General features: G+C 51.2%; 8 protein-coding genes across 8 annotated transcripts; 2 read left to right on the top strand and 6 right to left on the bottom strand.

Annotated features, from left to right (window-relative positions):
* Positions 1–937: 937 nt before the first annotated feature.
* Positions 938–1,279, bottom strand: M436DRAFT_21369 (ankyrin; the record flags this gene model as incomplete). The annotated part of the gene is made up of 1 exon (XM_013573931.1): positions 938–1,279. A coding segment is annotated over one exon (342 nt), but the record flags the coding sequence as incomplete, so codon positions are not given.
* A 931-nt stretch (positions 1,280–2,210) lies between these two features.
* Positions 2,211–2,838, bottom strand: M436DRAFT_22184 (uncharacterized protein; the record flags this gene model as incomplete). Its single annotated transcript, XM_013573933.1, has 2 exons — positions 2,211–2,280; positions 2,336–2,838. Coding segments are annotated over 2 exons (573 nt in total), but the record flags the coding sequence as incomplete, so codon positions are not given.
* A 1,149-nt stretch (positions 2,839–3,987) lies between these two features.
* On the bottom strand, positions 3,988–5,418 carry M436DRAFT_40810 (uncharacterized protein; the record flags this gene model as incomplete). Its single annotated transcript, XM_013573953.1, has 1 exon — positions 3,988–5,418. The coding sequence occupies one exon, from the start codon at positions 5,416–5,418 to the stop codon at positions 3,988–3,990; it is 1,431 nt and encodes a 476-aa protein (XP_013429407.1).
* A 577-nt stretch (positions 5,419–5,995) lies between these two features.
* Positions 5,996–8,945, bottom strand: M436DRAFT_80029 (uncharacterized protein; the record flags this gene model as incomplete). Its single annotated transcript, XM_013574441.1, has 2 exons — positions 5,996–8,482; positions 8,592–8,945. 2 exons carry the CDS (start codon positions 8,943–8,945, stop codon positions 5,996–5,998), a joined length of 2,841 nt encoding a protein of 946 aa, XP_013429895.1.
* An 855-nt stretch (positions 8,946–9,800) lies between these two features.
* Positions 9,801–10,977, bottom strand: M436DRAFT_71100 (deoxyhypusine synthase; the record flags this gene model as incomplete). Its single annotated transcript, XM_013574348.1, has 3 exons — positions 9,801–9,866; positions 9,942–10,721; positions 10,777–10,977. The coding sequence occupies 3 exons, from the start codon at positions 10,975–10,977 to the stop codon at positions 9,801–9,803; spliced, it is 1,047 nt and encodes a 348-aa protein (XP_013429802.1).
* Positions 10,978–12,420: 1,443 nt separating this feature from the next.
* On the top strand, positions 12,421–18,836 carry M436DRAFT_62015 (uncharacterized protein; the record flags this gene model as incomplete). Its single annotated transcript, XM_013574254.1, has 2 exons — positions 12,421–16,572; positions 16,623–18,836. The coding sequence occupies 2 exons, from the start codon at positions 12,421–12,423 to the stop codon at positions 18,834–18,836; spliced, it is 6,366 nt and encodes a 2,121-aa protein (XP_013429708.1).
* Positions 18,837–20,396: 1,560 nt separating this feature from the next.
* Positions 20,397–21,593, top strand: M436DRAFT_62014 (uncharacterized protein; the record flags this gene model as incomplete). Its single annotated transcript, XM_013574253.1, has 3 exons — positions 20,397–20,432; positions 20,641–20,722; positions 20,866–21,593. 3 exons carry the CDS (start codon positions 20,397–20,399, stop codon positions 21,591–21,593), a joined length of 846 nt encoding a protein of 281 aa, XP_013429707.1.
* A 1,163-nt stretch (positions 21,594–22,756) lies between these two features.
* M436DRAFT_71098 (uncharacterized protein) lies at positions 22,757–25,204 on the bottom strand (the record flags this gene model as incomplete). Its single annotated transcript, XM_013574347.1, has 4 exons — positions 22,757–23,211; positions 23,251–24,020; positions 24,075–24,781; positions 24,833–25,204. The coding sequence occupies 4 exons, from the start codon at positions 25,202–25,204 to the stop codon at positions 22,757–22,759; spliced, it is 2,304 nt and encodes a 767-aa protein (XP_013429801.1).
* Positions 25,205–25,216: the final 12 nt, after the last annotated feature.

Raw genomic sequence — 25,216 nt, 5'->3', positions numbered from 1 at the left:
TGGTCTCCGAGGACGAACTGACGAGTATATAAGATGATAAAACCCAGCCATCTTTCTAGATCATTGGGACGCTAACACTCCTCAACTGCTCGATAAATCTTCTGGAAAGGTCAGAGCTTCTCAGCCAAAAGCTTGCTCCAAATCAGGTCTTGGCGACGTCTGTTTTCGTGATGTTCTTGACACCCTGTCTTGCAAACTGACTTCACGTCTCGTTCAAACTTTATCGTAACTCCTTCCAATCTTTCGTTCTAGATACCATAAGATGGTGATCAATATCTTACTTCATCGCTTTGCGATAAAAGCATTCTACAGCTCGTGAACATACTTGATTGAGTGAAGGATTATCGTCGCCTCTGGACAGCTGCCGACCTCACAGCAAACGGCAACTCACACTTCGGTCGAGAGAATTTCGATCCTTTGTGCAATAAATGTTTCCCATTACTGCCATTCATGAGATAAGTTTACTCTGGCTTCGAAGGAACTGCGCGAGTTCTGGATTGGGTCCGTCATGTCCTTCCATCGCAGCCTGAGTTGCATTTCCCCTTGCACCACCCTGAACGTCAACATCAGCACCATGCTCAAGCAATATCTCAACAATCCTTCTGAAGCCTCTATATGCCGCTGCTTGCAGTGCAGTACCATGAAACCCACATACAGGCACATTGGGGTCTGCGCCTCTCGATAACAGCAGCAGTACTGTGCTCTCGAAACCTGCTTCTGAGGCTACTTGCAGCGCAGTACCGTAAGTGCCTCCGCTTTGATTGACATCCGCACCGCGGTCAAGAAGCAACTTGATCACGTGGTCGTTTCCTTCTCCATCAGCAGCAGCTTGCAAAGCGTAGCCGAAAAAGCCGCTCGTGGTGTTAGGGTCTGCGCCATGCTCGAGCAGCACCCGCACGAGATCCTTGTTCGTTGGAGTGGTGGCAGCTGCTTGGAGTGCGTTACCGAAACTGCCACCTTGTGCATTGACATCTGCGCCATGTGAGATGAGCAGTTCTGCAATCTTCGTGTGGGCCGGACTGTTGTTGATACACGCGGCCTGGAGCGCGTTGGAAAGTCGATCGCTACGAGCATTTGGGTCTGCACCGGAGGAGAGAAGGAGTTTCGCAATCTCAAGATGGCCTTGGCCTGATGCGCCATACAAGGCTGTGACTTGATTTTGGTCGTTTCCAGTCAACGCGTTCAGATCAACACCAGTAGCGACCATCCCCTCGACTTCGTCTAGACGGCCTCCAGCTGCGGCATCGTACAGCAGACCCGCGTCGCTGAGACGAGTCATGCTGTCAATGCGATCTCGTCTTTATGGTGGTCTCTGAACACAATCTAGGAAAAAAAAGAAAGAAAGAAAGAAACACTATGCTGCGAGCGAGAGCAGCGCGTGATGAGATCAAGAAAACAAAGACACGAGATATAGGCAGCAGTCGCGGTGCCTAAGCCTCCAAAGTCAGCCACTAGAAGCCGCGACGATCTCTGCTCGATCAGGGAACCTTAATGATCCTGACGACCGCTAGTGTCACAAATTCGTGAGTACATATCCTGATCTTTGTCTTCGGTTTGTTATCGAAGCTGACATTGTCCAGTAACGCATCTTGTTTGTTCTGCTGCAGAAAGATCCTATCTTCAGCAAGCTTGCTGATATGGTACCACGCTCTTCTTCTCCAGCTTCCCCGGGCTCTCCTCCTTGGTAGCCTGGGGCTCTATTGTGTTCTTCTTCAGGCCTCAATATCTGTGCCGCAATCATCTCGAGCGAAATCCCAGCCTCCTTCGAGATCAATGGTTTAGTCAATCTGAGGATCGGAGACCAAGGCGCCGTCCGCAGAAGTGACTCAGAAGTTCAAGAAGTCAGCCAAGCGCTCGAGAATCGAACTTGATTCATTTGCTGGGGATCCTTCGTCGAAGTGGTCGCCGATGACTTGAGGGGTACCCGCTGTAGTCCATTCCAACGCCGGTACATCCACCTCGTCAACCCACAGTGGGTGTTCTGTTCCGAATCGTCCGTGATTGGCATCCATGGTATCATCCAAGCGAGTATCCGGCTCATCCCCCTCATGGTCAATTGGAGGCTCATCTACGAAGTAATCAGGCACTGTTTCCCAGACCATGGGCTCTTCACCCGCAACTGATCGCTTCGTGAATTGCGAACCATCTTCAGAGGGTTCGGGTGAAACAGATGGTCGGAACAATCTGTAGATTGGTGGATCGTCGCGTAGGCACAGGCAGATTTCTTCACTCATCATGCTCTCGCCACAGATGTAGCAGAAATAGGCCCCACATAGGCACCTAACATTTGTTAGCTCATGGCATTGTGCCGAGTACGACTTGATCCGAAACTCACTCCATAAAGTTGCAGCCATCTTGTCTTTGCACGATTCTCAGACAGCCGTAGCAACGCTGCCAACGCATCTCTTCAGCGAGCTTGAGTATCGAGGCCAACTCAAGATCCGCAGGGCAGTCACCTCCGTGGGCAGGAGCCTTACAGGTGACACAAGTCTGCGACCAGCACCAAGAACACATGGCGTAAATATCTCCATCCTCCTCGATATCGGCGGGAGATATGAATTTCGAACACTCTGGGTTCGAGCAATATGTCCTGTCGATGGTAGCAAATTCTACTCCCTTCTCTTCGAATAGAATCTCGAACTTAAGATCCAGGAATCTCTTGACATGCTTGATGGGGATTGGGGTGTTGGCGCAACACTTGGGAGGGTAGCAAGATTCATCTGTCACTGCTGCATTGAACATGATGCTGACGCATGAACCGCAGTAACAGTGTCCGCAGGATGCAACAATGAGATCTCTGACCGGCAGCTGTTCTTCGCAGGCTACACAGTGCACCAAGTTCTGGCCAGAAGCAGTTGTGCTGTGCTGGATGTTGTCGAGATCCAAGGAGTGCAGGAGGTCCGCAATGGCATCTGTGTCATGTGGGCCGACAGTCGCAATCGCCAACTCTACAGCCAAGGAGTTGTATTCACCTCTCTTTGCCAGTCTGGCCATGACGGTACGAAGCTGAGACTCTTCATCCGGCGCAGCGTCGACGATTGTGACGATATCAGAGAGGTTCAGAGGAGGGTGCTTTGCTCTGTTGGTTGCTGTAGCCAGACTGGAAAGTAAATCTTGACGATGGTTTTGGTGTGCGTTGTCAAGTTCTCGGATCTCTGCAGCGAGGTCGAGGAGTTCTTGTTCACCGGATTGGTGTGCCTCAATGACTATCGGATCCATGTTTTGGTCCAGTTGACGGAAGACTTAGCAGTAATAGTGATGTTGAGCGAAGAAGTTGAGTATAAATCGGAGGTGTGACAAAGGAGATAGAGCTGCGGTGAGTGCGAGCATGTGAATGCCGATGAAATTCTCGGATGTGAAAGTACTGGCAAGTCCGAGTCTTGGTCACAAGAACACCGTGTAAGAAGTCTAGTGAAAGAACTGACGCGGAATCTTCTCGAAACCACTGACAACACTTGTGTAGGATGAGATATGGGTTGAACGCTCAGTATCTCTTCGCTAGAGCCTTGTTTCTTCGTATGTGAGTAAGCCAAGAACCATATACATGGATATCATTTGATGGACAACGTTCACAAAGGACTGAATCATTGACCGAGTTACCTTTTCACTTCGTGTGTGCCTTCTCTATCAGTCAAATTCATCATACCAAAACATTGCACAAACACGCTCCTTGTGGGTCTCCACACTTCACTTGTCTCACAATCCATTGGATCCACTCAGGATGAATAGTTCTTCACCACTTAATCTCAATACCCCGCCCGAATCGAAGACCCGCCACTCTTTACCTGCCAGCCTGACCTCCGAACACATGTTCCTTAGTACCCTCAATTGCAACGAAAGAACTGTCCGAGAACGTCACGAACGAAAAGTGAGTCTCCAATATCTTCGACCTGCGACTGAAGCTCGTCGCGGATGATATTATACCTCTGCACGTCCTCTGGCTCAAAGATACCGTACATAACCCGCTGGGACGGAGGATCTATACAATTACTTCAGCAACATCCAGTGGGTGTAGAAACTGTGCGAGCCAGACTTACTGATTCTCATCCGAAAGCTATCTCGAACCTTTCGATGTTTGAATGTCAGAAACATCAGGGCTATATCCAATGGTGGCATCCCTGGGAAGCACAAATCTGCCAGTTTAATTGCCAGATGTATATCCCGTTGTGTTGTCGAGCTTGTAGAAGACCACTTAGAGCGAAGTGTCAAAACACGATTGGTCCATCCCATTCTGCCTTCTAGGTCATCGAACTCTGGATAAAGCTCACATAGCCCAGCAACAATAAGGTGCTGGAGGGTAAACACGCAAGAACGTCCTTTGTGGTGTACTGTTCCCTGAGAGAGGTGCTCCCCATTGTAATAGCCCGTCTTCTTTCTAAGTGAGATCAAACTGTCAAGGGGATTGTGTTCCAAGGAAGAGTCGTAACACTGCTGCATCAACCACATATCTCGTGCAAACTGTCCTTTGGGAAATCTGGTTGTGTCAATTGCGCAGATTTGAACTTGTTCTGGAGCCCATCCGCGCTGCTCGGATCTCCAGATGGCGTATTGGATGACGAAAAGCAGCGAATTGCTCCAGGACATAAGGTTATCAGAGTCTGGAGCACCAAATAGACCTTTGGTGAGATGATTGTGTAATCTAGAATTGGCTTCTTCCTTGTCTAAAGAAAGGATGTTGAAATGGTCGACTTCAAGGTCGGAGTATACGCTTGCTGCAGACGCCACGACTGTATCGTCGGTCCTTTCGGGACTCGCTAAGTCGAAAGCCCGGAAAAGATATCTTGAAGTATCAAGAAGGTCATTGGCGCCGAGAGTGTCTGTAGGTATAAACAGTGTCGGACCACCAGGACGTTTTTGTAGTGCCTGTGACCAGAACTCGATCCAGATCCTCTTGGTATGTTCTCTCGCTTCCATACGATCCGCATACTTACGTTCACGCTCCGCCTCAAAGCAGGCTGCATAATCTTCATCGATCTGAAGACGATCCTCGTGCTCGTAGAACTGCTCGCTTTCGTAGTCTGGATCGTAAGGCGACGTAAGAAATGCTTCGTCGATGTAATCAAAGTAAACATCATCAAGAGCGCGCTTATAGCATTCTTCTAAGATCCTGAGGTATCTCGGTTCGCCGGAAGATGTGCTGCTGAGAACATCTCGGACTGTAGCTCTTAGCTCTCCCTTGAAGTACAGCAGTAACTTCTTGACTTCTGAATTAGGTTGGCCGAGCGAAGACATTCGAGTTACTACCGAATCCTCCGAGATATCATTCGCCGATGCCACCATACTTGTAAGTCTGGCAGTGTTTTCGTTGATGGCAGCCAGAATGGACAAAGTCTTATCCATAGAGATATTGATGTTCGGACTGCGCATGAGTTGTCTCGCATTCTCTATTATTTGTTCAGCAACATTCACTAGCTTCATGCATCTCTCTCTGAGCTTTGTTCTATCTTGCTGCGTGCTTCGAGGGGAAGTGTCGTCGGCGACAGTCAGTCGTCCTATCATATCGACGGCGTTCTCCAGAGCTGTCATTGTAGCGTTCAAGCGAAATCGTATGATGAGAGAAAGCGAAGTGGAAAGAGGTGCAGGACGGTACGTTTTAATGTGTGGACACTGCTCATACGATCCTTCTGCGGTGTGTTGGCGACAAAGGCCGTGATTGGTGCAGTTTCTGCATAAATAGTTTCATGATCCAGTGACGAAGCTCTCTAACCATTCTTGTATTCGCAAATAGTGAGGTCGTTTGCTTATGCCCAGCAATGACTCTTTGACGAGATCACTTTCTCGATGCACCTTGTCCGGTCCAGATACTAGAGCCGATCATTTTCTTTTGCGGTGCTATGACAAACAAGCATAGTCTCGATTCGTCGAATGCACCATGTAGCTGAAAACTGTTGTTGCATTCTCAAAAGCTGATCTAGAGGCCCCTCGCCATGCAAAAAGAATAAACGTGCAAAGCAAAAACTACCAATATCTGATGCCATCGCACTCCCTTCCCCCCTCAGTTCTGCTCACAATCAACCAAAGGGTACAACTTGAGCACATCCCTGATCCTGCGTTTGCAGATGGGGCACTCTTCCATCCTCTTCGCACAATCGACACACGCAAGCACGTGTCCGCATTCGTAGAAGGCAGCATTGACTTCCGTGGAGTAGCAGATTCTGCACAGCTTGGCCTCGTCTTCGCTGATCTTGTGGTATGTGGTACCTGTGCCCGATTTTTTGCCGTTCTCCCAATTGCCAGTGTAGACGTTGCCGGTACGGTGGCTTGTGTAATTGCCATGACCTTGTGGTCGACCCATGGCCCACTGGCCATCATAGGTATCCCCATTCGCGTACGCCATCTTGCCGTACTCTGAACGCTGATGATGTCTGAAGTTACCAGAATATTCGTTGCCGTTAAGGTAAATCATGTGGCCGTAGCCGTGGTATTGGCCGAAGTTGTTGACTTGCCCCTGGTAGTATGGTTGCGAGATATAGTCTATCGTGATATTGCTCAGAGTCTCGTCAGACTGTACAGACCCTTCGGAAAGGTCGTTCATTTCCTCGTCTTCGTCATCTGTGTCTCCGTAATGCAGAGTGTCGTCCTCACCGTTAGTAGTGCCTGACTGAGAGCCGTACATCTTGGGGATCCACTCGGGCACGGCCCATGACTCCTTCGCACCCAGCTCGAAAGTGTCGGGACTGCGAACATAGATGACCACATATGCTACCGCACTATCTTGGCCTGGAACATGATCATAATTTAGGGGACGGTCGGAAGGCGTGAACGGCTCCTCGACGGCTTTCGGTGGAAACACACCCTCTTTTGTTCCAACAGCCTGTGCTCTGGTCTGGCACGCTGGATCCTTGTTGTGCATGTACGTATACCAAAGGCCTCCAGGCCCGCCAGGGCGAAAATAGCTCGAGTACTTGCCGGCGCGTAGGTAGCCTTCATGGGTGATGAATCCGTAGAGAGTGTACGTAGAGCGGCGGGAGCGGCGGCCAATCGTGATCTGGTCGTCTAGACGCACTTTGTTGAGGAGTTTCTTCCATACCCGCTTCTTTGAGTCGAATACTTGGCGCTCGAGCTCAAGAGTCAGGACCTCATTCTCGAGTAGTATCTCTGGCAAGCCTTGGTCGACAATCTCCTGGATTGACGTTTTGCCGATGATTGATTGTTTACAACGCCGATTACCAGAGAACGAATCCGTCCCGAACAGATTGTATAGTCCTCCAAGGGCATTTTTGTTGACTTTTAGCCTGTCTTCCATGTCGACGAATAGAGACTCCATAGCCTGCATGGCATCCATAGTATGCGAGGCGCCGCGTTTGGAGAAGAAGTCCGCAACAAAGTCACCAACATGAGGTGCACGAGGATTCTTGTTGATCCAACCGACTCTAGATCGCATGCGCCACAGGATGGATTGGAGGTGAGTGATTATGCTGTCATCTTGCTTGGTAAAGCGGTCGGTAGAGCTGAGATCGTAGAGCATCCGACGGAATGGACGCAGATGCAGCCACAAGGCCAACACAGGATACAATGCGCAGGCCTCGAAATCACCAAAGAAGGGTTGCAAGCCGGTCAAAGCCAACCGTTGCGAGTCTTTAGGACTCCACAGGCAGCCGGTAGGGTCATCGATCACGCGGATGAATGCTTTGATGGCTAGAGTATCATTGCGAAGGAGAGGTTGTCGCTGAGCATAAGAGCGACGATGAATTTCGTACCAAGGCAGACTCGTGAAGCGAGTCCAGCCGTGGTCAGGTGAGTCTTGAGAGAACTGAGAAGCGTCTGCCTTGAACTCGTTCACGCGAGGTTCTTCGGGGTTGTAGATAACAATGGATATCTGCGCAGCAACAGTTGTACGTCTCATGACCTTGGCATCGCCTGACAAAGGCAGGGGCAGCTTGTCCGCGGGCCATTCCTCCGGCGGTGACGACTGGACAGAAACATTTTCGATGTACAGACTGAGTCTATCGGTATGCATGTTGCCGTGTGGGAGCAACTTGATCCTCCAATCGTGGCCGCCAATGCGGACGGTCGGCGATGTGATGAGGAGATTCTTTCTGGGATTCTCTTTTGTGCCATTGAAGTCGTTGAGAGTCCACTCGATCTTGCCCTGCTCTTTCGGGACTAGTTCCGGGTCTTGTAAGTCGAAGAAGGTCCTTGATTGCCAATGCTTGTCATCTAGAGCACTGTTCTCGACGTATCCTTGCATAATTCTGGTTTCTTCGGCGTCGGGAACTGTCGTATCTTCGTTGAAAGGATAGAAACTTCTTGCCCGCTCGTCGCTGATGTGGCTCCTATCATCATCCTCGTCGTCCTCTTCCTCGCTGTCCTCGGCTGCCGCACGAGGAGCGGGCGCTAATGCTGGGGGCGGAGGGGGAGTGCCGGGATACAGATCGATAGGCAGCGATGGATGTACAGGCGCAAGCGGTGGTGCGTCGACAGCGTTTGGGACGTCGACGATGTTGACGGAGGTAGTGGGTGTGTTATGAAGGGGTGAGTTCTGTGTAGAGTCAGCATGTGGTGCATGGACGGACAGCAGTGGGATGTAGAGATGGTGTGCAGTGTGACGAATGTAGTGGCCTAAGAAGCAGTGAGGAGGAGATACGTACTCGACCATCAAATATGGGTTGAACGGGCTGTAACCAAGGGTTGACTGCAAGCGGAGGGTTGACGGCAGTTCCTTCGGCGCCCTCCATGTTGGAGTCGTCGTGGATGAGAGGAGAAGGACGACCTGAAGGAAAGCTGGGGCTGCGAGGGATTGCAGGCTCTGGAGTAAGATGGTCTTCGGTGTCCATGATAGCGGAAGTGATAGATTGAAGGTGGTGAGCAGAGTCGTGTGATAGCGGTTGTGGGGTTGTTGGGTGAAGTTGCAGGTCGGCGTTTTCGTAGGCAGGAGCGTCGTGGATCGGGCTTGCCGTTTGCGCGTGTATCGCGTGTGCTGAGTGAGAGAGAGTGGCAGCCATGCTGGAGGCGTTGGCTGAGCAGTCTGAAGCCGGGCATCAAACGACAGTCGACAGCAAAGCAGACAAGGCCAGCTAAAGGTCGCCGTGCGGTGTCCCTGGATGACTGTTCGCTCGCTGGCCAAGACGAGCCCTGGTCCAACCAACTTCTCTGGTATCACATGCAGCATGCATGCGCAATCAGGACATCCCCGCTTCTGCAGCCACACGCCATTCGAGCGCCAAACACCCAACAAACTGCACCTACCTTACGACAATGCTGAAGACCAGTCTGGCTCTGTCCATACTAGCAAATCTTCAAAGAGCTTCAACCTCTGGCTTCAAGCTATCAAGCAATACAAAGCTGTCATCTGTCATAACACTTCCAGCGTCCGAAGCTTGAATGCCGCCATGGGAGGAATCTTGAAAGGCCTTGTCGCTTCAACGTAGAGACCGATATGTCATTTGGGTACCTTGTCTACTTTTCGGTGGCTCGAAACCAAGCTTCGAAACCCCAAGGACAAGGCAGCAGCAGCGACAGCACTTATCTGAAAAGCAGATGCTCATCAAGGTGGTGCCTGCTCCTGACCTCGGCATTCGGAGTGGCACGTGCTTATGTTGCCTTCTTATTGCCGCGCGGGCGCTAGAGCTGCGGCTCGGCTCGCGCCTAATCCTTCATCAGCTTAGGCGCCCTTCTCGGTGGCTAAAATGGAATCTTGCAATGGCAAGACGAACTCATGCACCTTGCCTGCACTGCTCCCTTCCACCCAGAAGTGTTTCGGCCTTGAGCGCATACTCGCATCGGTCTGATGCATCGGTCGGGAAGGGCAAGAGTTTGTGCCTCTTGTCCAATTTGGTTTCTCGTATCTGTAGAAACGTTCAAGCCACCTTGGCGAATGTCGATGCAACGATCATAGGGAACACAACCGTCGCCTCGGCGTAGACCTGCAGGTTGTCGTGTGTCAGCATGCATCTTCCAATCATTTTCCGAGTCCAACCGCCGCAAGCAGTAGTACTCACTTTTACGCTCTCGCCGTCGATCTTGATCTTGCCCCAGCTGACGGCTTCATCTGGTCGTGCGCCCGCGTCGCTTCCGTCAAACTCGTTGCCTGTGTTGATGATGACGGCGCTTTCTGCTCCATTGCGCATGAGACAAGCATTGGCGATGTGGTGTTTGACTATGCCTCCTCCTAGGATGATCATGCCTGCACGCTTAGCTCTGACTGCGATTGTGTTGATCTTGCGGATATCTTCCACAATATCCACACGCAGCTGCAGTGGTGAAGCCTTGAATGTGTGGAAGTACAACATGTCGCCCAAACTTCCATCCGTTATGGCCGGACAGAACACGGGAATGTCGTTCTTCCATGCCCAGTAGTATACAGAGCTCTCGTCGTTGATCTCTTTTCCAAGTCTGTTGATCATCTTACTAGGAGTCCAGTTGATGGGCTCCTCGGTGTCCTTTGATGCCTCTTGTTCTTCCAGCATCTTGTCGAAAATTGGTACCACCCAGTCTTCGAAAGCGCAGTAATTGCTGTTCGGCACGACCAGATTACCAATTCTGTTCATACCCTTGGCTCTCAAGGATGCTCCGGCCGTAGAAAAGGCACCAAGATATGTCGGAGCCAGACACTTGATAAAGTCCTCCTCAACGCCTCCAGCAGTAGTGACAATGGCTGAAACATGCTTGTGCTGGACCAACCACCGGAGAGTCTCGCGCAGACCCGAGGAAATGAGGTTTGATGTGTATCCTAGGAAGATAGTTGTGCCTTGTCCCGTCTCTTCATCCCGCCATTCACGCTATGGATCTTCAGTCAGTCGCGCTGCTAGCTTCGAGATCTCAAGATCAAATTACCATTCCATTGATGATCTGTGTTGCTTGTCCGACCGATGTTGCTTGAAACCCCATGTTCGTCATACTCTCTACCATCTCAGCTACGGTGATATTGCGGTTGGCGAATTTGTCGAAGTCGAGTCCAACTACAGGCACGGCGCCTTCAGGTACGGGATCGGAGGGCTTGAGGACAGCATCTTGGGCTCCGGTCGGTGCAGTCATGGTTGCAATGTTGTGTTGGCGTAAACGAGAGAGATGCGAATGGTCAGCGCGAGATGAGCGGTGTTGTGCGAGTCGACGGCGACTATCTTCTTGTCCTGGCGCGACTCTTGGTCTAGGAGATTTTCGGTGAACCCTGAAATTTTTGAAGCTTACTAACGCGACAGCTCACTCTAAATACAAGCGGCTCGGCACGGTTATACGTGCAGTCCAGCTAAGTTCTGATGACGGTTGGACGGGAACGATTTGCACCCAGATTCGAGTGCAATTCGGATCGTTATGGAAGCTTGTTGACGTCGACAACAAAAATCTCCGACCATATGTACAGACACAAAGGGTTGATGTCGGTCGTGCAGACCACTCATTAAATTCGAAGATCGTCGACATCTCGATTCGCAAATCCCTGCGGCGCGGCATCCTGGCTTGCCTGGGCTTGCAGGTGTCGCAGCCGAGACTTTCGAGCTTCATGGCCGTTACGATACCTCAAATGACATATGCGATCAACCTTTCATCATTCTACATAGCACGCGTCTCGCACAACCACTGCATCCTCGGTTGTGATAGTCTTGACAAGTGTTGTATTGTTTGTGCAATGTACTCTTTGTGCTCCAGAATGTCAGACTCCAGATGACTGGATTTTCATCAATGTCTGCTTAGTTCCTGGCATTCCGCCCGAGCGTACGGTTCCCACGGGTGGGCGTACTATCCACGAGATGCGTGAAACTAAAAGCACCGGCCAATCAGCATGACATAGAGTTTAGGCTTTCGTCGCTCCGCACGCCTACTCTACACGTTCTGTTTCTTTCTCCTGTCTTTCGACATCCTCCAGACATACACCTCCATCTCACTCCGACGACCTCAGGGCTCACCGGGACATCGATATTCGGACTCGTCATCATTTCCGCTTTTTTTTGGTGCCCAAGTGACCATCCCGCCAGCCTCTTTCGTCGTGATCGTTCGAGATCCGGCCATTTCCTGGACTCTCTCCGTCAGATCACTCTCTAAAATCAGCCTCCACAAGTATTCCTGCCTTTTGGCTTTGTCACGAGTTTGAAAGCCGCGTTTCCAAACCTCGAGGTCATCTCTTCCTGGTGTTGAAAGCTGGGAGGGAAATTGTGACACAGAACACGGGTGATTCGAGAGTGCCTTGTCTTCGAAGGCCCACAAGCGCGGATCTGCAAAGCCCTACTTCAGCCTTGGCATTTAGATCTGACTTGCCAAATCTTGCCACGCCTTGACTGCAGGTTTCATCGCGCATACCACTAATCAACTCACTCCTTTGACAGCGAGCGCAAACACGTCCAATTGCACGCGTCAATTTTACCGACGAATCTGGATTAATACCAATTCACTTCCAGCACCCAGCGGCGCATCACACGTCAACGCAGCACGTGCCTCACGATCTATTTTCTTTCACGATAATGTTTTGTGCTGTACTTTAGTAGTATGTCGTCACGCTTTCCTCCGGTACACGAGTCCCGGTATCCACCTCGCGCTCGGTCGAGATCACCGCCGCGGTATGAGGGATGGAGACCGAATGGACCACTCAACCCCGGATTCAACAACAATAACAACAACAGACATGGCGACTTTGAACGAGGACTGGATCCTCCCAGAGGTCCCAGAACTTTTAACGACAGCCCCAGAGGTCCACCACCAGGCCCAGGAACCGGCCCATCAGCACCACTTGGACCTCGCGGTAGAGGCGCACCACCGAGACCAGAGTTTAGAGAATTGAGAGACGCGCCCCCTTTAGGAACTGACCGCTCATTCAGAGAGCGTGACTTTGATCGCAGAGCGAGACCCGTGTCTCCTAGAGCTCGTTCACCTGTAAGAGGTTTCAGAGATGGACCTCTTCCGCCGCGTGATCTCGACTTGGGCAGGGGTCGCCGCGATTCTAGAGACGGCCCAATCAATGCTGGACCCGGTTACCCAGATGCACCGCCATTCGGACAACCCCCATTTGGCAGGGGTGGCTTCAACGGCCGAGGTCGAGGACGGGGTAGAGGTGATTTCGGCTTCCGCCGTGGACCTGCAGACGATCGCAACACATTCAGACCTCGAGACAGGTCACCGCCTCCCACAAGGTGGGGAAGCGTATCTCGTGGTGATAGGGACGATTGGCGCCCCGAGAGACGTGAAGACGACCGCTGGCTCGACCGTGATGACCGTGAGCGTGAGCCTGATCGTTTCAGGCGAGACCCTGCAACTAGCCGATTTGACTCGCGTCCGCCCACTCCCCATCAACAAGTGTCGTCAGCGCAACCTCCAGCTGAGCGCGCACCGCCCTTTGAGTCCTCGAGAGATGACTTGGCAATGCGAAGACCCTCGACAACTTCCTTATCTGGCGTCAAAGAGCCCCTCCGACGTGATATACCGCCTCAGAATGTAGCTCCTCCTATGCCTCTACCACCGAACGATCTTCTGGCTGGCCGTGTCGAGTCATCTGCTGCTCGTTATGGATCTCGTGCTTCTTCGCCACCTCCTTCTGCACCACAAGTCCCTGCTTTTGGATCTCTGTCATTCAAATCCCAGCCGTACAGTGGGCCGACTTCGAACGTGTGGAAAGCATCACCCGAAAACAGGACTCCAGCAACACCTGCGAAGCCGCCGGTCCCGTCTCCGCCTGCGGTCAAACCAATTCCAACTGCTCCCAAAGCACAGCTCGCAGCACCACCGCCTGCTGCTCCACGAGCACCTAGAGCACTTGAAAATGCACCTCCGACTGCTCCTCGAGAATCTTTCGTTGATAGAGCACCCCCTGTACCGCAAGCCAGAATTTCATCTGCGCCGCAGCCTCCAGCTCCTACCGGACCATGGGCTCTGAGGACAGATGACAGAGCATCCGGCCAGTTTGCTCCGGCAGCAACTCTCGAAGGACGTAGACTGTCCGGTTCTTTCCAGCCAGGAATAGACAACGCGCCTACATCACCTCGTACCCTAGGATCTGGCGTCGCTCAAATTGCGCAGATGACACCCATGAAAACCTCGGAAGCTTCGTCGAATTCAGTGCCAACTCCTCAGACGCAGCCTGGCTTCGGCAATATTCAGGATAGCAGAGCACCACGTGCTGATATGGCACCGCCGAGACTCGGCACACCACCTCCGGCTGCTCCTAGCGGCCCACGCAATACTCACACATTCAGCACATCGCCCGTTAAGCAGGATTCGAATATCCCGACTGCTCCCAAAGCCATCCGCGGACCTCCCATAGCTCCAAGGGCATCAGTGGATCGCGGACAACCTCTCCACAGGCCTATGGACAGGAATGGTCTTGCCCCTTCGCGTGCGCCTCCAGGAGCTCCAAGGGCACCCGCATGGAACCAATGGATAAGACCTGGAGCTCCCCAGTATAGAGAGCCTACGGTGCCTGCTAAGAGAGATTTGAACGGCGATGAAAAGGCACAGCAGTTCATGCCGAGGACTTCACCTCAAAATATGAATCGCCAAGTCTCTGATCCCTCATCCATGAGAACGGAGGAGGTCAAGGATGATCGTGCCTTCAAGACCGCTCCTGCGTCTCCCGAACGAAGACCGTCCGATGCCAATGCCGCCATCAATCCTCCCTTCCAGAAGGAATACAGCGTGCCAAGCCCTGTGGAACAGGTAGAGTCTGACGCTGCAGTGGATGCCGACTTAGCAACACCCGATTCGTCTGAAGATTTCATCAGTGACGAAGAAGGCATGGATCTTGACGAGGAAGATTTCGCACAGAGTAAGGCCAAGTTCGAGAGGCAAAAAGCACATCTGGAAGCCCAAATGATCGATCTCAATGCTAGACAATACAGAGCAACTACTCCCTTGGCGCAGATTGTCAAGCTTGCCAACATCACCGTAGAAGACCTTCCCTCTGCTCAGGATCCCACCATAGGGGAAGCCAAGGATGATATTATGGAAGGCATGGAGACTTTAGAAGCACCTGCACAAGCAGCCTCACCCTCGCACCCACGATCTATGACAACGCGAGAAGACGTTTCTAATGATCTCATCGTTCCCAAGCAGGAGCAGATTGAAGAAGCGGAAACGGCGACCATTCCACCTGCACAGACAACTTACAAGCAGCCTGAACCGGACCGAGTTCTTGAATCTGCTGAAGTTGATCAAGGCGAGGATGTCGACATGGACGGCAGCGAAGATCTGGACTTCATCACACCCGAGCCCAAGCGAAGCATTGAGACAATTACTCTGCCTTATCTGGCGAAGACACCTCTCACTCCCTTATCAGATCTAGGCGCTTTCCACGAGAACACAGCACGTCTGAATGCCGTGAAGCCAGCGCTGATCATGCATTACCAAGCGCAAGCAGAGGAAGAGCAGATTGTGCAGAAAGATTTGCACGAGCAGTATGTCGAAAAGTATCGTGCCTGGAAACTTGAAACACAACTGCTCGATCGTGAGCGAGCAAGCAAAGAGACTGAAGAGAGACAGATGTCTGTCGAGCTCGGTCTTGATATTGAGTCAAGCCCTATCATGGAGAATCCTATCTCAGAGTCGTCTCGCTCTAGGTTGCACAAGTTCAGCAGCGAATATGACATCCAACAAGTCTTGAAGCAATCCGAAGAGACAGCCAGACTCGAGCAAGAGAAGGTCGAGCGCGAGTCTAGGCGAGCCCAGATCGATCTCGAGAAAGAAGCTATCCCACCAGACATGTGGGACGAGGCTTCAAAAGAGAAGAGGATCTTCAAAAACATGAATCGTTACAGAGACCCGATTTGCCTCACAGATATCTACGGATATGAGCCAGAGTTCGACACTTTCACTGAGACCGAGCACAAACGCTTTGTCGAGCTGTTTAAGGAACGGCCAAAACAGTGGGGCGAAATTGCTGCTCAATTGCCTGGTCGGTCGTACGCTGATTGTATCCACCATTACTACAAGTACAAGTGGGATGGTCGTTTCAAGGAGAAGCAGAAACGTAGAGCTAAAGGCGGTGGTCGTCGTGGTGGAAAGACAGGTCGCGCGAAACCAGCCACATTGATGAGCGACCTGCGTAAAGATGGCGAGGAGGATAGTTCCTCCGGACCAATGCTTACCGAGACCGGAAGGCCGAGACGTGCAGCAACTCGCACTGCATATACAGCGGAAAAAGACCCCGAGGTCAAGCCTACACCTGTTGTCCCAGCTGTCAACAAGAAAGTTCCCGCGACCGGTGAGGTTGGTTCCGAGAAGCCAGCTAAGCGACGCAAGACGACAGCTGCTGGTGACAAGCCGCAGAAGCGAGGCAGACAAACACTGGTCTCGACTGCCACTTCTGTGACTTCACCCGCCGGAACTGACAAGGAGGCCGTTCTCAGCCAGGAAGACTTTGCTCGTGCAAAGCAGTTGGAAGAAGCCGCTCTTCTTACTGGCATTTACACTGGTACCAGAACTTTGGGCGGACCTCAGCATGTGGAGTACGCGCATGATCCACTCCCGGTCCAAGTTTCGAACGACACTGCAGAAAGGACTCGTGCTCCTGCGCAGACTTCCATGCAAAGGTCTAGTGCATCAAGCTACTGGTCCGTGCCGGAGCAGACAGATTTTGTCAAGTTCATTGCTCACTTCGGCACTGATTTTGGTGCTATTGCCAACCACATGGGCACCAAAACTCAGACAATGGTTTGTTATTCTTCAGTCGTGCAGAATTTCGAATGCTAACTTCGTCATAGGTCAAGAATTATTATCAAAGACTTGTTGAGAGTGGAAATCGTCCTGACGTCGTCGATGCTGCTAATATTGCAAATGCTCGCCGCGATCGAGGAGAGGACATGGGTGTTCCACCGACACCGACTCCCATCAACAAGAGGAGATATGATAATCCTGGACCAACTCTGCCGAGAACAGCTTCCGGATCACAAGGTGAGGTCATGGACATTGACCCTGTTCCATCCACACAGCCTTCGAATCATTCCCAGCCTTCATCGCAATTCCAGCATCAATACAGATTCTCGATGGCTACACAGCCAACACCGACAATTCCGCAGAGAGCCGCGCCTACTCCATTGCAGCCGCATGGATCTCCTGCTCTTGGTAAATCTGGTCCTCTTGCACAGCCACGTGGGAGCATATCGTCTTCTGGTCCGAAGATGGGCTTCTTCTCCGAATCTAGAATGGAAAGACGCCCTACTTTGCCAGGTTCAGAGCGTCCGGCTCAACAGCCATCGCCATCGTTGATGCATCAACAGCAACCAACACCACCTGGTCTCATGCACCAAAACTTGTCACATCTGACCTCAGAGTTTGTTAAGAACCTCAAGGAGGAGCAAGAACGTGCATTGTCAATCCAGAAGCGGGCCTCGCAAGAGCACGTGCCTCAAGTGGCTCAACACTCAATGTTTCAGCCTCCTGCTGCTCAAACCTCCGCTCCTACTGGATCTCCACAACTTCCAATGCTGGACAGGCCTTTGGAAAGGGATGAGCGCTCTGGTACTCCGGGAGTGTCGTCTCTTGTGCACCCTCGCGCTGGCCCAGCAATGTTCCGAAATATCATCGGCTCTCCTGGTCCGATGCAGTCTCCAGCTATCAGCATGCACCCTCCGTTCAGATCAGGTCATGTGCCGTCTCCGCCTAAAAGAGAAGAACCGCCGATGTATCGACCTGGCTCGGTGCCAGCACCGTCGCCCGCTACTTCGGTGGTTAAGCCTGCCATGTCGCTGACTGCAGGACCTCCAGCTGAGCCTCGTAAGACGTCCAACTTGGCGTCTCTACTGAACTCTGAGCCGGAGGAGCCTCGCCAAAAGAAGAGGATCGGTGATCAACCGACGCCGTTCACTCAGTCGCCGACACCATCAACCCTGAGTGTCGCGCCTTCTGGACCTGGATCGAGCATTTTCCCTCCCAGAAGAGATGCTTTCAATCAGACACCTGTATCAAGACAGGAATATGATGGACGGTCATCCTATGCTCAGCCAACCAGCCATGTGCCAACTCCAGCAGCTCAGCATGAACTCCTGACTGGTAGATCAGGTACACCGGTTGGCTCAAGACAGCCTGAGTGGCAATCTCGTCCACCTATGGGTCATAATTTGGCTTCTAGCTCGCCGCATCCACCAGCACCTCTTGAACGCGATGTTCGACCGTACTTTTCGCATCGTGCCAACCTTGGTAGTCTCAACCAGCAGTCGCGAGCAAATCCATCGCCTCCGCCAAACGCTCATCCTTACATGAATCACTCTCGGACACCATCGGTCAGTGGTCGACCGATAACGCCCAGTCAGATGCAACCTCAAGGTCCCTCCAACTTGTCACACATGGCCCAAGCTCAAACTGCCCAAGCACAATCTCAGATCATGCAAGCCAACCCATACCCGCAGCAACACGGTGGACCGCCGCACATGCAGCAGATTCAGGCTCATCAGCAGAACCAGTTCAGTCACCGTCACAACAGCTCTGGTGGGTCATCTCACAGCGGACTGCACCAGAGACAGACCAGCCGGGGTGAAGAGATGTCTATGATGAGACAACAACAGCAGCAACAGCAACAAGAAAGAGAGTTCCACTTAAGTCGTGAACGCGAGCACCGCATGGAAGTGGACCGACAGTACAAGGAGCGCGAAGCTCAATTCCACCAACACCAACAGCAAGAGCAGCAGCGCTACGCCCAACATCGTACACCACAGCCGTTCCAGCAACAACCTCCCTCAGGACCCCCTCAAATACTGTCCATGCGCGAGCAAGCACGTATCGAGGCCGAACAAGGCTACCGCGATGCCAGGAACAGAGAACAATATGAACAAGAGATGCACATCAGACGCATACAGGAAGATGAGGAGAGGATGAGATATGATTACCGAAACCCGAATGGCATGTTGAGCAGAAACTCAGGAGGAGGATATGGAGGAGGAAGTGCGGGTTTCCCGCCGCCCGGTCCGCATAGGAGATGAAGAGGTGATGTAAATCTTCTTGTTTCTGATTTTATAGTCAGGTCTTGAAGTAGCACACCGGGAAGGAAAGAGCCGTTTGCATGGAAGGTGCAAAGTGTATTTGTTTGTTCGGGATACCATTGAAATCCACCCCTTTGTTGTCTTCGATTCATCGGAAAGAGGTTGTCTTTCGCTCATCAGAAACTGACATGTGTCTTGTACTGTACAACAAAGACATTGTCTCACTCAGGCACGCTTTCTCCTGACAACCCGACACTCATAGTATCTATAAAGCCTATTCAATACCCCTTCCTTGATGTAACATCCATCCATCACAGCAATCAGAATCTCGAATCAAGAAACTACAAAATACACAAAATGTGCAACAAAATCGCCTCCAACAACCCCTCCTCCCCTGACCTCCCTATCCTCTGTCGCCGCCCAAGACCCATCTGTCAGGACTGCTACTGTCTCCTCAAATGGTGCTTCGACCGAAAAAACTACTGGTGCTCGGGCTGCAAAACCTACCTCAAAAGCTGCGATTGTTGCGGTTATCGCAAAGCTGGCTGGTCTGCCAGTAGGTGAACAATGGTGCATCAAGAGCAGCTTGGTTTTTCAATATGTCATATGTCTTTTGGCGCTCAGGGTTTCAAGTATGCTGTCGTTTTCATCAATCTTTTCTTCTCCAACTTATGTCTTCTTTTCTCCTTGTGCTTGCCTCTGTTCTGCAATTTTGATCGTGACTGACGATTTTATTGAGAAACGTTATTTCACAGCACTTGCATATTGCCAGATCTCACATGCAAGCCTACTACACATGCTAATCGGGGTTCAGTTGTTCACACTATTTATATCGCCATCGAATGACTACCCTCGGTATTTCTAAGAGTGCTGTGTCGAACGACTTCGACAACGCAGAGGAACACATTTCATTGTGAGTCTTCGAGGCTGCTGTGTATTCTCGACATCCGCTCTTACATTTTAGAACGATCTTCTATCAACTTCCATGGAGCATCAGTTCTGTGCCAACACATGTTGACGCGATTTGCTCGAAATCATCACTTCTTCCTTCACTATTCACGCCGCTGACAGCCTCGGGTCTCCCTACTCCACCACTTATCATTCTTTCTCAACTCTCTGCAACATCTTTCTCCTTCCTACGGTCCCACATCACGAGATACTCATCCTCTTTATCCATCCTTCCCTCTCGCGAGGACTTGAAAGTGTTACCTCTGCCAATTCGAGACTCGATAGTGTCACGCACTTCACTCTCACATCTGTCCACACAAACACAGTACGAAACAACACGAGATTACACCACTTCACTTTCCTGACCGCAGAGCATCACATCTTCACTCGTGTGTCCCTTTTAATTCACCGGCTCGTCTCGGCGCTTACTTCGACACTCCCTTCGTTGTCCTTCGTTCGACGAACGACATCACGAAGACTACTTCATCTCAATCTTCTTTCCACAAAGACGCGAGACAGATATTCCCTCTCGTGCCTCCACGCAAACACAACTATATTGACAACCCCCTTCTCTCCACACGCAAAAACAACACAACAGAGAACACCGCAATCATGCCTATGAGTTGGGATGCCGCTGCTGATGCCAAGGTGCGTATCTCGTCTCTCTTTCTTCTTGCTCTACTCTCTTTTCCACTTCCTCCACCTGCTTCCACTCCACTCGCCCTTGACCCGCTCTTTATTCTTGTCGTCTTCGTGCGTAGACGCAAGCATAAAGTATTTGTGGGGACTCGGCGCAGTATCATGATGATAATGAAGACTTGATGAGAGGTGAAACGCTGACCAGAGAAAACACTAGCTCTTCACTGTCGTGATGGCAGTCTACGATATCAAAATCACTGGAGCTCAGAATGAGAAGATTGCCAAGATGATGGGAGAAGGTGAGTTTTGATGTGTTTGATCGCTGAGCTTTGTTTCTGGTGCTTGCTGTCGTCTCTTCCCAACTGTTTGCATCTCCATTTCTCCTTCCTCTCCACCTTTCTCTCCCTTCCCGTCTCCACAATCAAAACAAACCCACCAACAGAAACCAAAACAGACGTCACCCCAAAAGCCATAACCCACCGCCTCTCAAAGATAAAAGCCCAAGCCGCTTCCTTCTCCCACGTCGCCCCCGGTACCCCCGCCTCAGCCCGCAAACGTCCCTCAACCCCCAGCAACAGCGGCAAGACCTCCAAGACCCCTGCTTCCAAAGGCAAAAGCTTTGGCATTGCAAACAAAATCCTCGGTCCCAATGGCAGAGTCCTCTCTGCAACCCACACAATCACCACTCTCATGCACGATGATGGTCAAGATGATGAGGAGGACTTTGATACACCCACCAAGTCCCGCGTCAAGACTGAGGCAGGATCGTCGAAGAAGAGAAAGATGACTGCTCCCAAGATTGAGGATTTTGTGGGTTATGCTGAGGTTGAGGGGATGGGTGATGCTATTGATTCCAGTCTTGCTTACCCTGCTGAGGTTAAGATTGAGGAGGATGTTGAGATGCAGATGCAGATTCAACAGGGCAACAACAAAGCTAAGGGCAAGGGAAAGGAAAAGGCTGAGGTCGTTGATCTGACTGAGACTGCTGATACCATCGACATCACCGATGAACTTTGCCACCAGGGAAAGAGCAACGCAATTCCCAAGGGCAAGGGAAGAGCCAAGGAGCAGGCAGAGATTGGAGCAAGTGCCACTAACGTGAAGGTCAAGAAGGAAGTCGTGGATATCCAGGATGTGTATGAGGATGAGGATGCCGAGATGGTCGTTTAAGCATCACTGCTCAATCCTGCTTCTTCTCCACTTCCATCACCCACGCTTTTGCATCAACACAGCAACAAGAACGAAGACGAGAAGATAAAACGATACCGGACAACCACAAGGAGAAAGAAGCCTTGTGCAACACTCAGCTAAGAGGCAGAGAGACAAAGAGATGAAACATCCCGGAATCGACTCCAAGGAACAGCAAGCAGAAAAACGACAACAAAAGCAGATGAAAGCAACAAACGACGAGAAATTGAACTCGGCAAAACACAATCTGCACCCAACACCCACCAACCCAAAAACGCCAAAAGCAACAAAAAACACCAGAAAATATCAAACCGCAGAAAGAAAAAAACAGCCAGTCAGAAGAAACAGCATCCAAGTAGCAAAGAACATCAAAGGCAGCAAATTGAGTCACCAAGACAGCGAACGAGGGAAAAGAAACAGACTTGTACAACAGAACATTAACTAGCTAGTATGCATCGAAATCCTCCCTCCAATTTGTTCCTCTCCAACCTCTCCATCGAATCTTCTTTTCATACTCCAATCTGGATGCCCCCTTCGCCTCCATCTAAGCACTTTCAATGGAGTCTTCCTCTTATGTGACCCTTGTGTTTCCACCTTCTCCAAGCGATCACCTCCCCATGAAGCAAAGCTCAAAAGACACAAGCCGAGAAGGAGGATGATTACTATCATCCCCATCAGAACACACAACAGACGGTAGGGGAGGGACTCGTATCTGATGATGAGGGTGAATGCTCTTGTACAGTGACAATGTGCGATGTGGGAAGAATGCCGCTAATTTACACAGTAAGTCTCGATGAGGTGAGAGCGGAAGAGGTTTGTGTACGGATGGGGATACGAAAGTCTCAGACGGTATGGACAAGGAATAGTTGGCATGCTTGAGGGGCAACAAGCACAATGAGAAGTATGGGAAGTGTATGAGGCAGCGAGAAAAGAATCATAACAAGTCTACTTCCAAGACTCAGTGTTTGCTAGCACACTGCTCTGTCCTCCGATAAACACCTCTCTGTCCTTCAGTAATACGTCTCCCTGCTTCATCAATACCGCAGCTCTCTGTTCATCAGTGATATACCACCTTGTCCATCCAGAACGCATGCTGTTCTCAGGGATCCATGCAAATAGCAACTTCCACCGACATTGCATCTTACTCAACGAATCATGACACAATCGCCCTTTCCAAACCAGTCACTGTCTGTTTCAACCTTCAACCCCTCCCATGCTTCCTTGATGTCGAAGTCGAAACGAACGCTCCACATCTTCGGTCTTCTCCCATCACTCTCGGCAGTGATGTTTCCTTGTCGGCCAGAGAAAGAGTCATCGCCGGCTACGCATGCGTTACCGTGACCCCAAACAGTATCCGCTACAGTCTTCCACACTGCACTCTGGTCCATGACCATTTGCTTGGTATAGAAGATCTTGCACTCGGCAGGCTCGTAGAGAAACTGGTAAGGTGTTTGTGTGTCATCGTTACGTCTGATACCGTCACGGGCGTTGACTGCGGCTGCTGTCCCCCTAGCTAAGGGTAGGTAGGAGTAATCGTTTAATGCAGTGTAATTGGAATCTTGCTGCGGGATCTGCTGGGAAAATTGCAAAGCGCCTCGGGCTAGTGAGAAGATTCCGCCTCATGGAAGCGCGCTTGCACCTTTCGTGCCGCCGACAGTTTGCATGGGATCAAGGGAAGGGCGACCACCGAGGGCAATAGTCTTCACACCTGCTTCTTCACGGAGGAACTCGGGGAAAAGTTCGCAAGTGGAGGCGCAGAAGCCATCGGTGACCAAGACAATGTTTTGTGGTTGGAAAGGCTGATGGGTTATGTTTGACAGCGCGCCGTAGCCTGTGATCGATATACCGCCGGAGAACTGGCGTATCTCTGGATCTTGGAGATCCCAGCGAATGAGCGATGTGAAAGTATCGTTACCCGGACCTTGGGGATGGGGGCCGTATCTCTGTTTCCAGCTCGAGGGTTTCTTGTCGTCCGAGTCGAGCCCTGTGTGATAGTTCCAAGGGAACACCTTGCTAGTTTCGAGACCGCCGCGGGTGATGGGAGTAGAAAATAGCTCACCAAGCTCGTTGATGACTTCGTGAGCGCGAAAACGGGAGGCACCGTATGGATGTATGGAAGGAAACAGTTGCTTGAAGAGGTCGTAGCCTTGGACAATAAAACCGCCGCCATTCGCGCTGCAGTCGATGATCAATTTGGTCTTGTTCGCAGCAAGGGCGGCAGCGATGAAGTCCGAGTTGATTTTCTGAAAATCGCGTCCTGCCCTGTCATCGGCGCTTACAAAGTCTGCCACCGTCAAGACGGCCACATCTGCAAACTCTTGTCCATCAAGAAAGTAACCTCCATTCATGTTCGACCTCTGTCGAATAACAGGGGTTGGATATCCGATAGCAGGGGTCGTTTGAGTGTGACTTTGCGATGGAAGTGGGTTGTGGAGCTCTTCAAGATAAGGTGGATGGACGAACTGTCTGTGGTATGGAGTACTCATGTCGTTTCTGATCTTCTCGCCGTCTTGAGCTTCCAGTACCTCCAAGATCTGCTGAAAGTCTTCGGGACGAGGACTGAGGAATTCTTGGTACACGTCTGACCCAGACTCGACACGGCTCAAATCTACTAGAACCTTGGCAAAATTCTGGTTGACGACCTTGGATCCATTGGCAAAGGTCAAAGTAGTCGACGGCCCTGGATAAACGTAGCGACCACGACTACCGCCTGTAAAACTTCCAGTCCCGGTACCAAGCCCTCCGAGCGAAACTTGTGCGAGTGAGTAGAAGATGTCATTCCACAAGGCATCCTTGTCTTGATGAGCGCCATACTGTGACCAGTCCAGCAGGAAATCAGTCGTGTCTTTTCCATCTATCTGGACGATATGAGAAGGCTTGAAGGACGAATTGCCAGCATACGAAACCAGAATATCAGTGTATGCGTATACCAAGGGTAGATCTTTGCCATCCTCGGACACTGAGACAAGTGGAGTTGTTCGTCCAAACCGGAAGAGTTTCCCGACGACATCAGATATGTACACAAAGTGACCGTCAAGAGCCTGCTGCGTGGTTTGGTAGAGATCCCATCCGAAGTCGTACTCCCGTTCGTAAATTCCGTGGGCAACGTTGGTTTCAACGGCGTTGAAAGCAGACCAAAAATCGTAGGGCGGCTGGACGTTTTCTGCATACTACGATTGGAAGTCAGTGGATGAAAGGGAGGAAGAAGTGGATGCACATACTTTCTCTGGAGGATCCTTGACATAAGAAGTGGTGGATTGCCATTCCAGGTAGGGCTTCATTGAATCCAGCAACTCAACAGCAGCACTCTGGTTGAAGGGTATCGAGTTGAGACACTCGTAGGCGAGCTCAGCAGGGACTCGGGGTCCAGGCTCGTCGTCACTTGTGTCGTTTGGGGCGTTTGAGGCTTGGACGGCCAAGTAGACTCTCTTGCATGGAGAATCTGAGGCCGAAGGTGTGGGCAAGTCTGTAGACAGAGCAGTCGAAGAAGCAAGCTCACGAGGCGTCAGATTCCAGTGAGATCCATGACTGCGTGGAACACGATGAGCGGCTTGGGCCAGCATGGGCAGCAGGAGCCACAAGTAAGCCAACATGATTGCTTTATA

The sequence above is a fragment of the Aureobasidium namibiae genome (genome assembly GCF_000721765.1).
Source record: "Aureobasidium namibiae CBS 147.97 unplaced genomic scaffold scaffold_4, whole genome shotgun sequence".
Classification (NCBI taxonomy): domain Eukaryota; kingdom Fungi; phylum Ascomycota; class Dothideomycetes; order Dothideales; family Saccotheciaceae; genus Aureobasidium; species Aureobasidium namibiae.
The sequence above is the reverse complement of the archived record's forward strand: the minus strand, read 5'-3'. Positions and strand labels throughout refer to the sequence as shown.